The sequence below is a fragment of the Vanacampus margaritifer genome, chromosome 7 (assembly GCF_051991255.1).
Source record: "Vanacampus margaritifer isolate UIUO_Vmar chromosome 7, RoL_Vmar_1.0, whole genome shotgun sequence".
Classification (NCBI taxonomy): domain Eukaryota; kingdom Metazoa; phylum Chordata; class Actinopteri; order Syngnathiformes; family Syngnathidae; genus Vanacampus; species Vanacampus margaritifer.
Window position 1 is genome coordinate 11639192 of NC_135438.1, and position 18514 is coordinate 11657705.

Below are 18514 nucleotides of genomic sequence, written 5' to 3' on the forward strand. Positions count from 1 at the left end.
TTGTTCAATTTGATTTTAATGGCTCAACTTCTGAACCTATTATCGGTAATAGGTGGTAAGCTGTAATTTTAGCTCAACTGACTAAATACCTATTTTTTTATACAAATTGTCATGTAAACATTAGTGCTATCACTATTTATTATTTTTAGAATCGATTAATTTATCGATTAGTCAATCGACTAATTTGATTCATTAAAATTTTGCATTAAAGTGTGTTTAAAAAGCATTTTCCCCCCTGATTACTGTTTATTAACCAATGATTGGTGTTTATTTCATATAGTGATTACAAGTTGGGATTGATGTTGTACTATATAACTGGTTTGGAAGGGTCTTATTTTGACTAAACATAGAAGATGTCTTCTTTCATGAAGGACTACATAAATCAGTGAACAATTAACTGCTGATATGCTGAAATCAGGATTTAGACCATTTACTCCCAGCCATTTTCACTGAAGCAACCCTCTTTGCTCCCGGCTGTTTTACTGGATTTTGACAGATTTTGCAAGGCCCACAGAGTATTGTGTTTTAATGCTATAAAACATGGAACCTACCAAAAGAAAGATTAGAGTCTCTTCCTTCATCAGGAAAAAAGTATATTTGTATCTGTGTCAGTTTTGCAGCAATTAGCATTAGAATATAGCTATGTTTCATTATTATTCACAAACCTGTTGAAAACAATGGGGAAAAGAGCTTGTTGCAACATAGCCCTAGTTGATCTCTTATACTCTCCTGCCAACTGCGGGCCGTTTTTTGTAATAACTACCATTGCTTTAAGGCTGCATCAAAGCCTTCTGTATGCTCTATCATAAGAAGAAACATGATAAACGTATAAATATGTTTTTGGGACCATGACAAAATTTAAAATACAACATTTTTGCACATTTTTGGGAGCAAATGATTTCAAATAGTTGTTGATTATTTTGATTTACAGCTCAGTAAGTATACTGTATGCGTCAACGTGGGGTGATTGGTGAACGCTAGCTCTCACTTTTATTCAGCTTGAGACTCCTGAACACTGTGACCTTGAATAGAATATAAGCACTGTAGAAATGGATGTATTGATTTAGCCCTTGGTTTTTCTGTTACCCTTGTAACTTTGTGGCTCTCTTATTCTTTTTATTCCAGGTAAGCCGAAGTTTGCTGGCTCCACTGTCGCTGGACATTGCAGGGGACCCAGACAGTGAGCGATCATTAGGTAAACAGCGCCTCAGCGTCGCCATCGGTGTCCTGGCAGGAGCCGCGGCTGTCATCCTGGTCATCCTGCTTGTAGTCACAGCAAGGCAGTGTGGCGCTCAAGGCAAGAACGGTTACGAGGCTGGTAAGAAGGAGCCAGAAGAAGATTTCTTCAGCCCATCAGGGGCCCAACCGCAAGTAGGCCGCGGCGGCGGCGGATCCGACCGAGGCCGCAAACCTCGGCGAGACAAGCGCAATGGAAGCGGGGGCGGCACAGCAGCCGGATCCGGCAAGTCGGACCGGTCCCTCTACAGCGGTATCGTCACTGTAAACGGGCTTCGCCGCCACGCCAATGATGACGAGGAAGAGGATATTAGCAGCGCGAGCGAGCGCCTGGCAGCCCGCTACTGCGCCGTGGACGGTGACCCCGGCAGCCCGAGGATGGGCGGCGGCAGGCGGCACCAGTCGAGCCCGGATTTGGCCAGGCACTACAAGTCTAGCTCGCCTCTCCCTGCAGTCAATCTCCAACCGCACTCCCCTCCGGCTGAAGGCAAGAAGCATCAGGCCGTCCAGGAGCTGCCGCCCTCCAACACCTTTGTGGGCAGCGGAGGCTGCGTGGGGAGCACCGGCTCCAGCAGCAGCAGCAGCGGGGGCAGCGGAAATGGAGACGCCATGTCCCTGGGATCGGACCAGTGCTCCGAGTATGGCTGCCAGACTGGGAACAAGTACAACAAACAGGTAGAGACGTCACTCGAGTCATCTTTACACTAATTTGCTCCGACTCCACTTCTCTTTTTTGTTTAAATTCAAAACCACGCTGCATATTGACAGTAAGCCACTTCTTTCTGTCTGGCTGTCGTGCTCTTTGTCCGCTCCCTGCCGCCTGATCGCTGTCGTCTCCTCCCTGGCTTCATGTCGTCTTATTTACACATCAGTTGACATACTGTACCGCACACCCCGCAGCTCACATCTAAACACCGTTTTATCTCGGCAAAATAGCTGCCAGTGTGTGCGCGGGCATGCACGCACACACATACAGTTCAGCATCCTAAGCCTGTGAGCCATGTGTCGGTACCCTGCTGTCTAAATGTGTGCGCGCTCAACGTCGCGTATTAGCAGGATCTAACACAAGGGACATGAAGTCGACCCCCCCCGCTGAACAACACTATATGTGAATGGATATGTTTTTTGCTTGTATACATGGGTAACCCCCTGAGGTGTTCAAAAGGTAGTGGGTGGATAGTTGCCTCCAACAGGCTAATTGGTCATGTTATATTTCATTTTGTCCTTTCAAGCTCTTTGTTTTCTTGACTTGAATAAATGTGTATTCCTTGAGCGAAGTTGGTAAAAGTCAAAGTCAAGGTGACAAATAAATACTGCATGGAGACCAGTCGAATCCACCCACACACATAGACCTCATCTATCATCTTAGATGCACTGACACAGCATGGTCCCACAAGTCCAAGGGGAGTGCTGCTCTGAGTGATGCTTGAGTGACAGCTCAACCCTCTTAAAGGGGCAGCGTCTTGTTTGCGTGACTGACGGCTCCAGATTTATCCTCCCTGTGGTGAAAAAGTGCTGATGTGGTCATTAAAAGAGAACCAGAGGAGCTTCTTAGGCTAATCAATTCATACACAGGACCCGCTGATCCTGCTGAACACACACACACACACACACACAAAGGAGTGCGCACAAAATAATGCACACACACTTATGAGGTTAATCCATTTCGGAGTCAATCCTCTTAATCTGCCTTTCCCAGGGTAAGAAAATGCTTACTGGGAGAGTTTTGGTCTTCATGCTTACGTGCACTCAAAACATGCCAGCACGCATTGAGGAACGCGCAGACACACAAACTGACAGCGTAATGAATTATTGATCGTGCGGAGTAATTAACTCCTCCGCAGCAGCCTAGGGTGCACCATCCACTATCTCAAGTCCACCTCCAAAGGATCTCACACCCAGTCATTCCTTGTCCTAAAGACTGTGGTTCCTTGTAGGTGTCTGAATTTGTTAACACAAACAGTTTGTGTTGGTGGGGGCCTGACTTTGTGCTCGGGGATTTCTTAATTCAAATGCATTTTATATGCGAATGCAAGTGAGAGATAGACTCCGGGGACTCAAAGGTGGCGGGCATGTGGCGGGCATGTGCTAAATGAGGGAAGCTGGGTTCCTTGACAGAATTGGTTGTAGCAGCACAGAGGGAGTAGAAGGGAATCATAGGAAGTCATTGAGATGGGAGGACAAAGTTGAAATTTCCGCATCAGTAAAAAACAGTATAAAAGAGAAATCATCACATGACGTCACCCAGGAACTCCAAATATTGAGTAAAAGGACTGATAAAAATAACTGGGCAGGATGAAACACAACAGAAAAAAACAACATGGCAGAGCCCCACAATCAGGGGTTTTTGGTCTTTAAATACCTCCAAAATCGCAGGAGCCAGAGGCACCGTGTTCTTGTGCTGTCCATCTGTCCCTGCTATGCTTTTCGATGTAATAGCTTAACACCAACTGGAGCAAATTTTGTTGCATCTGGTATAGACGTCTATTAAAGGGATGAACTGCCATGCGTTTGGAGGATGAGGTCAAGGGCACAGGGATCTCACATTCTTTTTCTCTGTGCAGTACCTCCAAAATACTTATGCTGAGAAACAAACAGAATGAAGTGATGACATGTTGGCCAATGGTCAACCAAACACAACAATCTTTAGATCACACTATTATTTATTTTAATTTTATTTTTTATTTTTTAAACATTGCTACTGCTTAACCATGATATAGAATTTTCTATGGAAAAAAATCAATCTAATGGACAATGACATTGTTATTATTATTATTAATATTATTATTATTTTTTTTTTTTTTTATTTTTTTTTTTTTTCAGACCCATTCCAGTAAGAGTACTGAACTTGAGTACTGTAGGCACCGTTACCGAAAATATGGATACATAAAATTTCGTGCCAAAAGAACCATTGACAGATAATTTTAAAGGACCTATGTATGCCAATGTAGCATTTAAAAAAAAAAAAAATCATCATTATCTAGAAATGAGAAATTATAAGAATAGAAAATTGCCATTAATGTTATGCAATTTTAGATCAAATGCTCTTTTGGGATAGATAGATCTTTCTTTAAAAAATGCTGGGGTTTTTTTTTGGGGGGGGGGTGCTATTGATACTTGTAATCTGTTGGTAACTAGTACTCGAGTTGAGTACTCGTACTGGTATTGGTTTGAAAAAAGTGACATCGAACATCCCTACCTCTACAAAAGTTAATAAGGGAATAAAAATACTGGACACACTCAAACTGAGTGTACATTGTCGTTCCATACCACTGCAACTTCTCTAATCATGTATGAAATGAAAATCGCAATAAAAACTGAGAATTGTTATAATTTTTGATACCATGTTTTTGATACTCATGTTTCTACATTGTAAAGTTGGAAAAGATGTCAAAAAGGGCTTTTTGTCAAGAAGATGTCACATGATAACTGGCACATGCTTTAAATCATTCAATACCACTCAACAAATGAGTGAATGGGTGGGCTATAAAAAAGAAGAGTGGGTATTTTTTCATGCTTGTTGCAACATTTTTCAGTCAGTACCAAAAATATCCATTAAAAGTAGAAGGTTGCACGATGGCTTCCGAGCAAATGGAGAGGGGGATAGAGAGACAGAGAGGACGTGGGGGGGGGGGGGGGGTTGGATGGCAGCCAAAGAGCGAGAGTGGACTGCTGAGATGTGGGTCATCAGGATACCCGGTGGCATCAGGACACATTAATGATCACAGCGGTCACATGGCACTGCAGTCAATATGGGCAAAGTGGCCTCGTTTTGCCCTCAAACCACCGGCACTACACACACACACACACACGCACGCACACGCACACACCATTCTTCCTGGCTAATATCCACGATCATTTCTCAGCTGTGTCCATTCATGCATTTTACTCTTCATATCATGGCAACATTGAGGAATGCTTTACACTCTTAACGCAGCACTTTTTTTCCCCTTTTTACCTCAGTTTGACTTTCACCTTTGGCGCTTGTTTTGTCCCCCCCCCCCCGCTGTATCTGCCATATGCGTGGGCAGGCTACCTTTGTGCCGTCGCTCGGTCCGCTCTGACCTCGAATATATCGACTCAGCGTTTTCACCACTTCTTTTACCGTAGTGAGCATTTTCTCGCTCGGAGTGTGTCCATGGGGTGAGAGGGCCACAAAGGCACTATCGAACCAGGGACAAACACACACCAACACACACATCTAAGGACTAATCAATGGTGCTTAAACAAGGCCAAGACTGCAGGTAGGTTGACTGTGCAGTTTTTACTTCCTTCGATGACAAAACAGGAGAAGGTCATCGCTAACGTCTCACCACATCAATCGCCTCTGCGATTGGACAGGCCAAGGACGAACTACGAAAATGAGTTTTCTGCGAATAATCCGGACCGTCTTGTTCATCTAATTGGACTGTATGGACGGATGTGGGTGAAGCGATTAGGTCTAAAGGATTATAAAATTGAAAAGCAGCTTTTCATTTCTGCGAAATCCCCTCAGGATTAAATATGATGAGCGTCTGTCATGGACTGACACCCGGCCGGCACGTCACTTGAGCGCATCCGCACAGGCGCCCCGCATTAAGGTCGACGGGGTGAAGGCGCTGTCAGCCATGTAAGTGGGAAGCGCACAAGCCGCTCCTGTCCCTGTCTTCTTCCTGGCTGTTACACAGCCGCCGTAACCGACCCGTAACCTCCTGTCAGGATGATACCAAAACACTGACACATTCATTAAAGTCACGGCGAGTTCAGGGCACGCACTCGGCCGTGCACTTGGGGAGGGGGTGAAGAGTTGAGAGCAAGCAAGAGGTAAGTAGGACAAGGTAAGCAAAGCGTAGATCACCCAATGAGTCAGACCGAAAATGGATCTAGTGACCTGGAGACAAAGGGTGAGAGGCAGGGAGGGTGGTTGCGGGGCTGGTGCAGTCGGCGGACATCAGGGTGGGAACATGAGCCACAAGTGTGGGAGAGGATTGCGAGACAAGGTTGAGGAAAGGTTCAAATGGATCCAGATGCTTGTTTTTTGTTCAGCGCCTTGTGAATATTGATTTACACTTGACTCATATGAGAACACAAGGGAATATTTTGGGTTGAAAGATGCCTCCACAGCTCTGTTGTTCTAAGTAAAGATTTACTCCAGCACTTTTACATCCCACGTCCACTATTGAGGTCAGTTAACAAATCGTGTGGACTAATTTGATTTATCCGTGTAAAAACAAACTCAACAGTTAATTAATAACGGAAAGATCCAGACTAAAGGTGTGGTGGCTTTCTGCTTTGACCGGTTGGCTGATCCATCTTATCTGACCTTTTAAATTTGTACCAACATTTTTCATAGTTGCTAGTAGGGGTGTCAAAATCAGTGAGTTAATTTTGAGTTAATTTAGAGTTCCTTTTTTTAGCACATGATTAATGACCGCCCCTTACTCGGAAAGCCTGTACTGGGGGAATTCCAGTTGCAACACAGCAGACACGTCCACGTCAACATTTAGCAGTCGTAAATTTAATAATAATGCATATATTTGTGGAGACTGGGGTTAAGTTGTATTTTACAATTTTAGAAATGTGCAGAATTTCACTCTGTGGTAGGATGGCATCAGAGGCCAACAGCGAAGTAATGACAAAGGAATACAAAGTATAATAGCTAAATTGGCTTTTTTGGCTTATTGCTCATTAGCCGGCTAAACATTCCCAATACATTTGCAAACACTTCTGCGCCGGCTCTCGAAGAACATGCGTCACACTATATGCTATGCACTCTGCACATATTGTATTTAATATGCTACACGTCAGCAATTGTTTTTAATGGCTGATTCACATTTGAATTAGAGTCACCACCGATACGTGCACACCCTACTAAATACCATATATATCATTTGCAGGCAATTGCTTGGTTGCCGCAGCCACATTTTCAGACAGTACAATGAAAGTCATTACAGATAAACGTAAGAAAAATTAAAACTGGCAAACTTTTTTTTGGCAGCATCTTCTAGCTAAAAATGACAACAGTGAATACATTCTATCGAGCATTATGAATAATGGAAATGTTCAACTCAACACTTTTTTTACCGCGAGTCAAACCCAAATCTCCTGATCACTTAAAGAGAAAATAATTCAACTTTGGTGTGAATCATTCTGGGATTAACTTCAATCAGTAGGTTGTGGAAAATGTAAATGTTCAATTAGCGTGCTCACAGTACAATGAGGTTGTTTGAGGTCAGGGCTCTCATCATCCATACAGTTGCAAATTCACCCCGGCATGGCTTTACGGATATTTTATACACTGGGAAGAAAAATGGCTTTTCTCTAAACTGTTCCCACAACCCACCCATCCCTAATTTAGTAATTGATTCTCAATACTATGTTGTCCCCCATAATCTGCATTATACAGCAAAAGTTGGTTGCCACAGCTCCTCACATCCACTTTAGAAAGGGATGGAGAGCTGCTGCTGTGCTGCTTCTCACACACATCATCATCATGTAAATCCACATGTCCTCCACGGGATATGAGGATTAGACCTCAAAAGGTTTTATTGAGGTATTTAGGTAAGGGTTAGGGCTACTTTATAGGCTTCACAGAATGAAAGTCAGTGGTAAGTCCTCGCTATAGATGACATTCAGCAGCACTGGTGAGTTGTTTCTGCTAGGAAAAGCCCCCAAAAAAAGAAAAGCAAATTGGAATGCTTGCAGGAGTCAGAGCGACAGAAGTGTTCTTTTTTTTTTTTTCCCCTGGCGCATCAAGGTCACCCTGGGCTGGAATGTGATTGCAAGTTGCATGTCTGTCTAGTCTGTTGAGCACAGCAGATAAAAACACACATGCTGATAATGTCACTGTGGTAGCAACTCCTCTCCTTGGCCTTTGTTTCAAGTTCTCTGAGAAAATAGCAAGAATGCGGGAATGTCATTCCCACTCACAGACAAGCCAAGACACGGGATACGCGCCGCAGACGGCCTCAGATGCGTGATTGCAAGGCACACAGACACAAAGAGACCAGCCCGGTAAAACATTCTCTTATGAGTACATAATGGTGCATAATTACACACATCCATTCCTTATGCATATACTCCCCCTCCTCCAAAAAGCTCTGATAAGAATGTGATGACACACAAGTCAGGATAAAAAGTTTTCCAGCTCTTACATCAGTTTCTCCTTCCATTCCCTCTGGAAGGAAACACACACACATTTGCACACACACACACACACACATGCAGTCATGTACACAAAAAGATCTACGTAGCAAGCCCCACACTGAGATGCTGCCTTTTATTTGCTTTCTTCAAGGCTCTATGCTGTAGTATGTACTGTAGCTCTGCATTCAGCATGTGTGCCATACAGCATTATCTTAATGGCTGTCTGGGGGCTGAACAAAATTGCCTAATCTCGCTAAACAAAAGACAACCTTCCTCGCAGCGGACCGGGAATCCAAATAGTTTAGCTGGCCTGAGACTGCCATTCTCCTCCTACACAAACGTCTCTTTAGAGCATTAACTGTTGGTTTGAATTCAGCTGAAAGAAATAGATTTGGAATTGAGCTAAACCAGTTGAAACCATGCTAAATAGCCCGGTGTCAGATGGTGTCAAGTCAAAGTAAATAAGACTCATGTGAGGTTGCGTACGCTTGCTGACCATGCCAGAATGCTGGATCAAGTGGGATTTTAGTAGGCCGCCAGGGGGTGATTTTCATTATTGCCTTGCTACTATCAACATTTATTTTGTTGGAAGGACTTGTTCCCACCGCCTGTGCATTTTTTTCTTCCTCATGTTTAGGTTACTTTACTGAGTAATATTAGACAAAATCGCACATATCTCAGAGGAATGAGCTGTTGGGGAAAGAACAGGCACAACACATCTATCTGTCTACCACATCTATAGCAAGCCAATCACGGTGATTTATCACAAGCATACAGTCGTGGCCAAACGATTTGGCAATGATGAAAATAGGATGTTCACAAACATTTCTTCATTTTAGAACAGGGTTTCCTCCTGTGACTTATAGGCATGGCGGGCTGCCATCTTTTTCTTCGGCACCCCCTTATCGACTACGATTCCACACATGTCGTTCGTCAGCACATCCGTGTTAGCTTGTGAGCGAAACGGGGCGGACATTGGCAATATTCTAAAAAACTATCTTAGTTAATTTTTTTATTTCCAAACCGTTTATTCCTCACAAGGGTCACAGGGGTGCTGGAGCCTATCCCAGCCGCCTACGGGCAGTAGGCGGGGTATACCCTGAAATGGTTGCCAGCCAATTGCAGACATTTTTAATATGACAAATAAAACTAAGCTCAGGGTAAAAAATGAGGCCCAAGTTCTTCACACATGTGGTTTAAAATCTCATCGTTTTGTTAAAATCTTCTCTCCAATCTTCAGCATTGATAACTAAAAACATCTGTGTTGTCCTGGTTAAGCTGCAGGAAATTATCTGCCATCCATGAGTTAATATATAAAGCACAATTTAAAAGGGTATAGACAGACCCCGTGTCATCAGGAAGCACAGCAATGAACTGTGGAAACTGACGCCGTGTCTCCTGATGACATCCCTAAGGGGATGCTTCTAAAAATAAAAAAATATTGGGCCTAAAATTGAACCTTGAGGAACCCCACATTTAATTCCATTGCTTCTCGCTGACTGTCCATCACTGACCACCAGGCTGAGCAAGTTTTCTGGGGGTAACCCTGTAAAAACACATTTTACAAGATCCACCTTCTTTAGAACTTCTGTAGTTCAACCAGGGACACCAATAATGAGCTTTAGGATTCCAGTCCGGTATTTGTATACAACTTGTTGCTGATAACAGTCCCACGGGTCTTAAATTGTGGGAATTGCAAGGCTGACCTTGATATTTTGGAAAGCTGCTCAAAACAAAGTTGTAAGATATGATAGATGGTACACACGGTCTTGTACCTTGTTTTACATGATCTCACTGTATACCTCCCCAATGTCTAATCTAGAATTTGGAGTTCAACCAACATGGGGAAATGAACAAAGAAGAGGAAATGGCGCACTCAGTTGGCTACATGTAAAAAGGTGACGGGAATAGTTATGCAAAGAGTAAAAATAGCTGAAGGGTTGAATCGTGCGATGCATTTGCACTCCAGGACCATCAGTACATAAAGCGACTATTTTTTGAAAACGGTGCAGAAAACAAGTCTATTTTTCAAGCCGTCTATTATGAATGACTGGCTGTTCCATAAACTGTACACTTGCACTCTCTGTGCTCTGTAAAGTAACCAGTAAAAGGGGGCTCTTTCCAATACTCTCCCCTGCACTTTCACATTAACCACCTTCTCTTTGCCACACACACACACACACACACAAACACACACACACTTCATTCACCGTCTGTCTTCCTTTTGATTGATCTCTCTCAGTTCCCTCAGAGTGTATTCATTTCTTTTCATTGCTCTCCATCTGGATTTCTGGAGCCATCTTTTAAAAAGCTGTTTTTTTTAATGGCATCGAAGATTTTTTTTTTTAATGCTGCTTAATGGTGTCTTTAAATATAACAAATGGCTCCTAACAATCCACCCACCTCCCCCTTCTGTTTTTAGGCTGTAGTTTAAGTCGGCCACACAGCTTTCGTTTTACTGATTAGATGTAGGAACAAAGGAGAAGGCCCTAAGTGAGAGTATGAGTAAAATGCTGTATCTTTCTATCAATTTTTGCTACTGGCGAATCGGAGCACATTTCTTACCGGGTATCGGCTTATTAGATCTTGTGTGAACGTGAAAGACTGGCCATGGTAGAGCTCTAGTCCAAAGTCAATCAATGTTGTAGCCCCGGGCTAAATGTAGCCATCTGTTTTCGAATTGTTAGTGGAAGAGAGACAAATCGCAAGATCAAAATGGAGATAGAAGAAGAGCGGAGGGGCTGTGGGGGGGGGGGCAGACAGAAAACGAGTGGGAAAGACGGGATTGTTAGTCTGTGGAGTGACGCTGAAGGGAGATGAAGAGATGAAATAAGATGACTTGGACCAAAAATGATGCTGCAGTGCAATGTGTGGTTGGGACAGAAGAAGCGAGAAGCTGCTGGACTACACCGCGATAGAATGAAAAAGATAGCGGTAAGTGGGTCCAAGGTTAGTGAGGGGGGGGGGGCTTAAATCCACAAGTAAGGCCTCGCTCAATAAAGAGAGAATGAAAAGCTTTCTACCTGCGGTGTGGAGGTTACATAAATGTGAGTGGGCAGGCCTCGGCCTGCACTGATGTTCCAGATAGTGTTATTGACCCATGCCTTCCTTCTTTAATCTACGTAAGCAGCTATTTATGAGTGGAAGTGGCCGTGCTTTTTCCTCTATGTCGCGATGTGCTATGCAGCACACAAGTAGATCAGATAAGAAAGTTATCGGCGCAAGCATTAACAAAAATGCTTAAGAGCCCAACTGCAAGAAATTCAAGGTAGTGGAGAGAAAATTCAAAACACTATAAGATTGTTTGCCTGTGTAGTGTGCTGCATTCTGTAATTCAGTGCTTCTCTTTTTTTATATACTGTATATATGCTCTCTCCCTTCCCGCCAGGAAGAAGAAAATAATTTGTGCCCCACCAACTCCCCACAGCTAGTATAAATAGTATTATTTTGCTTTTAAATTGGCATAAGTACAACCATGCTGGACTGGCACAAATAATCGGCCATGGTATTTTGGGCATTTTGACTGAGGCCCGCCGGGAAAGCCCAGTTCCCGACCACTCTTGCCTACTACGAAGTTCTACCACTGATTTTTATTGGTTCAGTTTGCTCTCTATATTGTAAATGTATTAATGGGCTGCTCCCTCTGAATTGTGGGGTAGAACGGAGAAAAATAATAATTGAACAGCACCACATTGGCCCCAAAACTCTGCATAACATGGCATCCTTACTAACATTAACGAAAATGTTTTGTTATTTCTATTAGGGGTGTCAAAATGATGGTGTTAATTTTGAGTTGATTTCAAGTTCCTTTAACGCAACAATTTTTTTTTAATGCGCGATTAATGACTGCCCCTTATTTGTTTTTAAGTACGTTTTTTTTACTTCTTCCTACTCCCTTTTCAACATGTAAGCTGTGCTTAGTGATGATTATGTATGTAAAAAATATATTTTTACTGCAGTATTTCTATTGCTGGTTTAAATGCTCAATAAACAAACAAACAAACATATAAAATTTGTGATTAATCGTGAGTTAACTATTGAAGTGATGCGATTAATTTAAAAAAATAATAATCGCCCGACACCCCTAATTTCTATACAATTAACCATTTGAATTTAAAACTGTCTTTTCTCAGATGGGAAATTATGGAAAAGGAAATTATCTTTATTCATTATTCACCATACAGACAATCTTTTATGCAACATTTTAATATTTTTACTTTTTCAGACAAACGTAAAAATAAGTTCATTCGTGTTAGTTAATAATTAGTCCATTAAAACAAATTAGGTAAACTTTGATAACGGGCCAATGATAGGAATCTTTACTGACTGTTAGTCTGCTTACTTCGCACAACTTTCGGTTTCTATTCTTCTCGTTACACGCTCTTCTCTTGGCACCCTCTTGTTCTTTTGGAAAAAATCTTAAGAAAAGGGAAAACATAATTATTTGATGTGCACTGAATTGATGTATCACATGACATTGTATTAAGATGAGATTTAAACTTTAAATGTTTTTTTGTGCTTAATAGCCATATTTTCCCCCAAAGTTTTTTGTGAAATTTACAGTTCTACAGTCCACTTTAGAATGTGAACATCCACAAAGGCGTACGTTATTGTTAGTAAAAGTGTGATTACAGCACGATATACAGTAAAAAATTAAATTAAAAATTGTTTGGTTATCATTTAGTTTGTTAGTTAACTTCAATGTTCATGAAGGATGTGCTATAAAATAGGCATTGTGATTCTGTACAAACTTTTCCTTCATATTTTACATCCCATCGACATGTTTAGTCTCTTGCCAAAACCGAATGATCTTTGAGAAATTTAACAACAGCTTGGCCCCAGTTGCGCAAGACCAATTTCAAAGCATTATAGCAAAGTCGGTACTTAATAGGTCAACACGGCACCGGCGCAAATCACTTGTGCATTATTTAAAAGTCTCTGTTCTCTTGTTTTGCAAATACGCACAGCTATTATCTAGATAACCACTCACAGCCCTTAAGGTAAAAAGAGGGAAATGAAACCAACCAAAACAAAAAACACGGCAGTCTTATTGAATATCAGATGTGGCGATATAACACAAACACATTCTAATCAAAGTCATGCAAATGTAGCAGCCAAATTAGGGCTCCTGAGAGGTTTCCATGTGGATGAAACAGCAACCTTTAATCGCGTGGATGAAAGAATGCTCGACAAACTGAAATGCTATACCTGATGTATGGCCACAGACACGCAAACACTTAAATGCATGAAAGCGACACACGCAGTATCACACACAGTAAGATTAGAGGCAGGGATAGAGTGTGTTCACACTGATAGTGCTTCACGCACACACTTTCTCGCTCTCTTTCTGCCTCTCTCAACGGTCAGTACCTTTTTTTAAAGCGTGAATAAAGAAGCGGCTGTGATGCCGTGTTAACATGAAAGCTTTCATGGCTGTTTAAAAGAGCCGACTTTGATTAGAACGTGATTTTGTGGAAGCGTTCTTAATGTTGGCCGCTGCTGACAACGATGCTTTTTAAATCCAGCGAAGCCGTAGCAGGGCAGCCTTCTGTCAAAAAGAAATGTTGAATCAAGTATTTCACATCCGCATCTTTTTTTTTCTTTCCTTGAATCTTGTACTGTACCAGCTTTGCATGGTCAGACTTTCTGCAAATTACAACCACAAAGTGACACCACTTTCAAGAGTGATCAAACGGCCTATTTGAAATAATTTACTACCACGCTGCTAATTGGATATCAAACGGGGTTGCTGTTATTACCATGTTCATCTGAATACTCACTGTGAGTTTTATGAAACAGTGTCACTTTCACATGATCATTAGCAATTAAGAATCAGTTGCACTACAAAGAAAACAAAAGTAAAGTGGCACCTTGATTCATTCCGAGACCAAGCTCGTAACTCAATTTATTCGTAAATCAAATACATTTTCCCCATTGAAAGGAATTTAAAAGTTATTAGTCCATCACCTTCCTAACAAGTCCGATTGATAATTGTGATTCACTCAAAGGAGTTCTTCACATTTATCAATCTGGAAGTTCACTCGGCAGATCCGTTCGGGAAAGGCGGGACATTCTGTATAATAATCCAAACTGATTGGACGATGCGGCATCTTGTGCACGTTTGTTTTGACAAATCACAACAACGGATGAATGTCGTCTTCGGTCTCATCTTAGAAAAAAAAGAAAAGCACAAACATCTTTACCAGATAAAAATGCACGAAGCGTCTCTCGCTGTTCAACATTCAACTAGAAAATAGTGAATAATTCAGGTTTGTTTGTCCCCCCCCCCCCCCCCCCCCACCAACTTCTTGGTTTTGTCCCGCCTTAAGCAACGCCTGATTGGTCCGACCTGAAAAAAGTCGGTTGCAAACGTATCAACGGGAGCGGTACAAGATGTGTTCTCGTAGTATTTGTGAACAAATATTGTGAGAATTCACTTTGTTGGCAAGGTTAGTCCATCTCAGGACCCCCCTCCAAAAAAAGCCCTTTTTAAAATGTGTTATAATAAAGAAAAATAGCACTGAATTGTGCATAATTTGGATGTTCCATATCGCCTCTTTTTTCAGACTGATACAAGTACAAAAGTATGAAACCATTGATTAGTTACTGAAACCAATATCATGTGCCATTTCTGTGCTTGTACTTGTACTTTTGATGCTTAAAATTTTCCCCAAAAAACCATGACAGATCATTTTAAGCAGGGTTCCCACGGGATCTTAAAAAATCTTAAAAGCATTGAATTCATGAATTTGTAAATAATACATTAAAGAGTCTTGAATTGATGTGTCTTAAATTGTATGCTGTATGTGACTTCTCTGTGTCCCATCTCCTCAAAATGTCATTTGTCATTCAGATTAAATAACGTAGCCGAAACAAACGAGAAGCCAATTATTGAGAACGCAACACAGCCTTGGGTCAAAATTGTCGCAATCTATCGTTAAAATACAACAAAAGTCCACTGGAGATCATGCCCTACAACACCACTACACATTATGGTTGTGTAATATGTATTAAGGGTCTTAAAAAGGTCTTGAAAAGTCTGAAATTGAACCTGAAGAGACAAAATCTTTTCATTTCTTTGATTGTTTTGCAGCTTGTGCCTTGACAGCAGTAATTACAAGTAGACGTTCGAATCGACTTCCGTCTATAACGAATGGGGAAAGGGAGGAGTGACGCATGCCGTAAAACAGTCAGTACATTTGTAGTTTTTTGTGTGGCAGGGTCCCTGCCACCCTCCTCAGTTACTTTGTGCCAGTAAAAACGATACAGACCCCCATCAGGCCATGACAAAGGTACCATTCAACTAGTTGTAAGTTGATGTTTCATCACAAGAGTTATGAAAATATTTGGGAGCTTGAAACGTTTTTTTAGTGTTGCGTTACGGAAAAATGCTATATAGAGATATATAGGTCTGTCTTTAAAATTATCTTTAATGTGCCAAAATTACTAATGGTATCAGTACTATGTATCGGTGACTACTCAAGAGTTGAGTACATACAACAGACATTAAAAGAAAATGTAAAGAAATAACTTTTTTTTTTTTACTTACTGTGCATACTGTAATATTCATGTGTTCATTTTTTGCCTTTAAGGTGGATTGCCTATTAAGTGACGTTTGTTGTTGTTGTGTTTGTTTTTCCTTGTGTGTCTCCCTTGGTCTTGTTAAGTGTAATCCCGCCCTTCCTCGTGTCAACCAATCAGTGCCCTCAGCCACTTGCGTCTTGCCCCAGGTGTGTCTTGTTGTGTCATTAGCGTGTGTGCGTTTAGTCTCCTGTCTCCCCTCTGTCTGGGTCGGTTCATTGTCATTTCCCTCCCTTCATGCTACCAGTTTTTGCCTTGTTGTCCTCCCCAAATTTTGTTTTCTCTTGCCATTTGGAGTTCGCTTTTGTTTTGTAGTAATTAAAGTCCTTTTTTGTACATCACCTTCGCCTGCTTCCCTGCGACTGAGTCCTCCACCAAACTTTGCCTTCTTGACAGTTTGATTATTTGTCCCGTTGAATAAATAGCTGAACTTGGCTCTCCTTGCCCACATCAAAAACATTCACATCAAATTATCAAAGGGCAGTAATTTAGAGTGATCCTGACAAATAAGTTTATTGATTTACAATATAGTGGAGCGTAACAAATATATAATGCACTGTATGTACGTACGCATGACAATTTATACTATGTAATATAGCGTTTGTGTAAACGCAATACTATGCAATTTTTCTGAATTCAGCGCAAGGTTGAGAATTATGTGTTAGCTCAGTATTATGGGCAGTTCAAAACTGACATGATCCAGGGAAGCATTTACTTCATTCCACACTGAAACAATGACATATTTGCTGCTATATGAGCAGCCTTGGGCCTTTCTGCAATCACTCCTCTGCACTCAATAGCACTGCGTTGTGTAGCCGCCAACATAACGACTGTTCACACAATTATTTTAGACAACTTGGATACAAATGCAGTGCAATGTTTTGCTTGGACAGTTCAGCCTGGGAAGACTACGGCTTACTTCCTTTATATGAGCCATGTGTGAGAGCCTCAAGGCAAGTGCGACTCTAGTTTGCAAGACCCTGCACATGGATGGAGCACTTGCCTATGGGGGAAGTATGTAGAGATAGTTTAACAATATGTATGTGAATCACATGACGACAGAAGTGTCAGTATGTTGGTGCATACCCAAAAATGTAAATCATAATAACTCTCTCCATTAAACTTTTGCCCTATATTCTAAATAATGTTTATAAATAGCATTACCACACGCTAAACTAAAATAGGTATCTAAAATGAAAAGTCTCCAGTGGCAACAGTGACTGATAGCAAGCAGGGATTCGCTTCCAATTAAATTGTTGCTCTAAATGCAGCCAACACGCAGCAGCCCGGTGATTTTCTTTCACAGCATCACATCTTGCGCAGAAAATCAATTTCCAATTTCCAATATCACGGAGTGAGTCGCTTCTACAATTTGAAAGCTCCACAAGTCAGATTATGAATAGGATGCAGCACAAAGACTCGTAACGAATGATTGGGAGGGCTAATAAAAGTAAACAATGAATGCTTTCTCCATTTTTCGTCCTCATAAAATATCTGTCTTTGTTGTGCTGAAGGATTATTTTCTCCAATCCAACAAGATCTCACCTCACCCAAATCAATGTATTGGTCCATGGTGTTACATTCTAGTCAATGTATTAACCCAAATATATTTGTTTGCAACTGGTGGTGATGTTTTTAAAACTTGGGTCATCATAATCATCCATATTTTTGATTAGCTGTATTTGCTGCACAATAAAGTCCTGCTGTTGTGGTTATCATGCTGTGTTTGTGGGGCAGACGCAGCAGGCAACCGGCTGTTGCTGTGCCAAACACTGTATAAATTACAAATAACTAGTAAATAATCGGACATCTTTTTGCCTGCAATTGCTATATCAGACATGCTGTTTTCTCAGTGTTGAGCAATGTTTCTCATGTTACTTGTTTAACTATGTTTCTCAGTTGTGAAGCGGTAACGTGAAGCTCTTTTTGTGATCAAATAACTTTAGCAGCCACAGAAACTGCAGCTTTCCTCAGGCAGTTCTAAACTTTGAATTCATATCTTCCATTTAACATCACATAAATATCCACCTTAGACGGTGTTCAAAAAGATTAACTTGAACTGTCTTATAACGAAGGATGGTTGAGTGAGCAACTGGAGACAGTGGCAGAATGTGTGGAATCCCCGTAGTCATATGTTAACTCATTGAATACCAGCCATTTTCATTGGAGCAACCCCCCTTCAGTTCATACCAGCCGTTTTACCGGATTGTTTTGTTCTGCCGATCGCTTATTTTCTGCTTCTTCCCCGCTGCTCTACAACCCGCAGTAGTGACAGAGGACACTCCCAGTTCAAATATACACTTCCTGTTTCTCTTCTTCTGCAACAAGTCCTTGCGTGATACTGGCTGATCTTATACTTGCTGCCACCTACTGGCCGTTTTGTTTCAATAACTTCCGTCAGAAGCTGCGCCAGACCCTCCTGTACTCTTGTGCATTTAAAAAAAAAAAGCTTATGACGTATTTATACGTCATGTGTACGCAGCGACTATGACGTATTGATAAGTCATATGTATTGAGAGAGTTAACAAAGTGAGGCTAATTATTCAGTCCTTACCAAACATTTATACTTTCC

The 18514-nt window shown here is 41.5% G+C and overlaps 1 protein-coding gene across 3 annotated transcripts in view; it reads left to right on the plus strand.

The window, feature by feature from the left end:
- Positions 1–18514, plus strand: part of pcdh7a (protocadherin 7a) — a 59238-nt gene that overhangs the window by 11537 nt on the left and 29187 nt on the right. For all 3 annotated transcript variants that reach the window (XM_077570695.1, XM_077570694.1, XM_077570696.1), the window contains one exon: positions 1126–1911. In XM_077570695.1, the coding sequence (XP_077426821.1) occupies positions 1126–1911 (786 nt within the window). The remainder of the gene's footprint in view (positions 1–1125; positions 1912–18514) is intronic.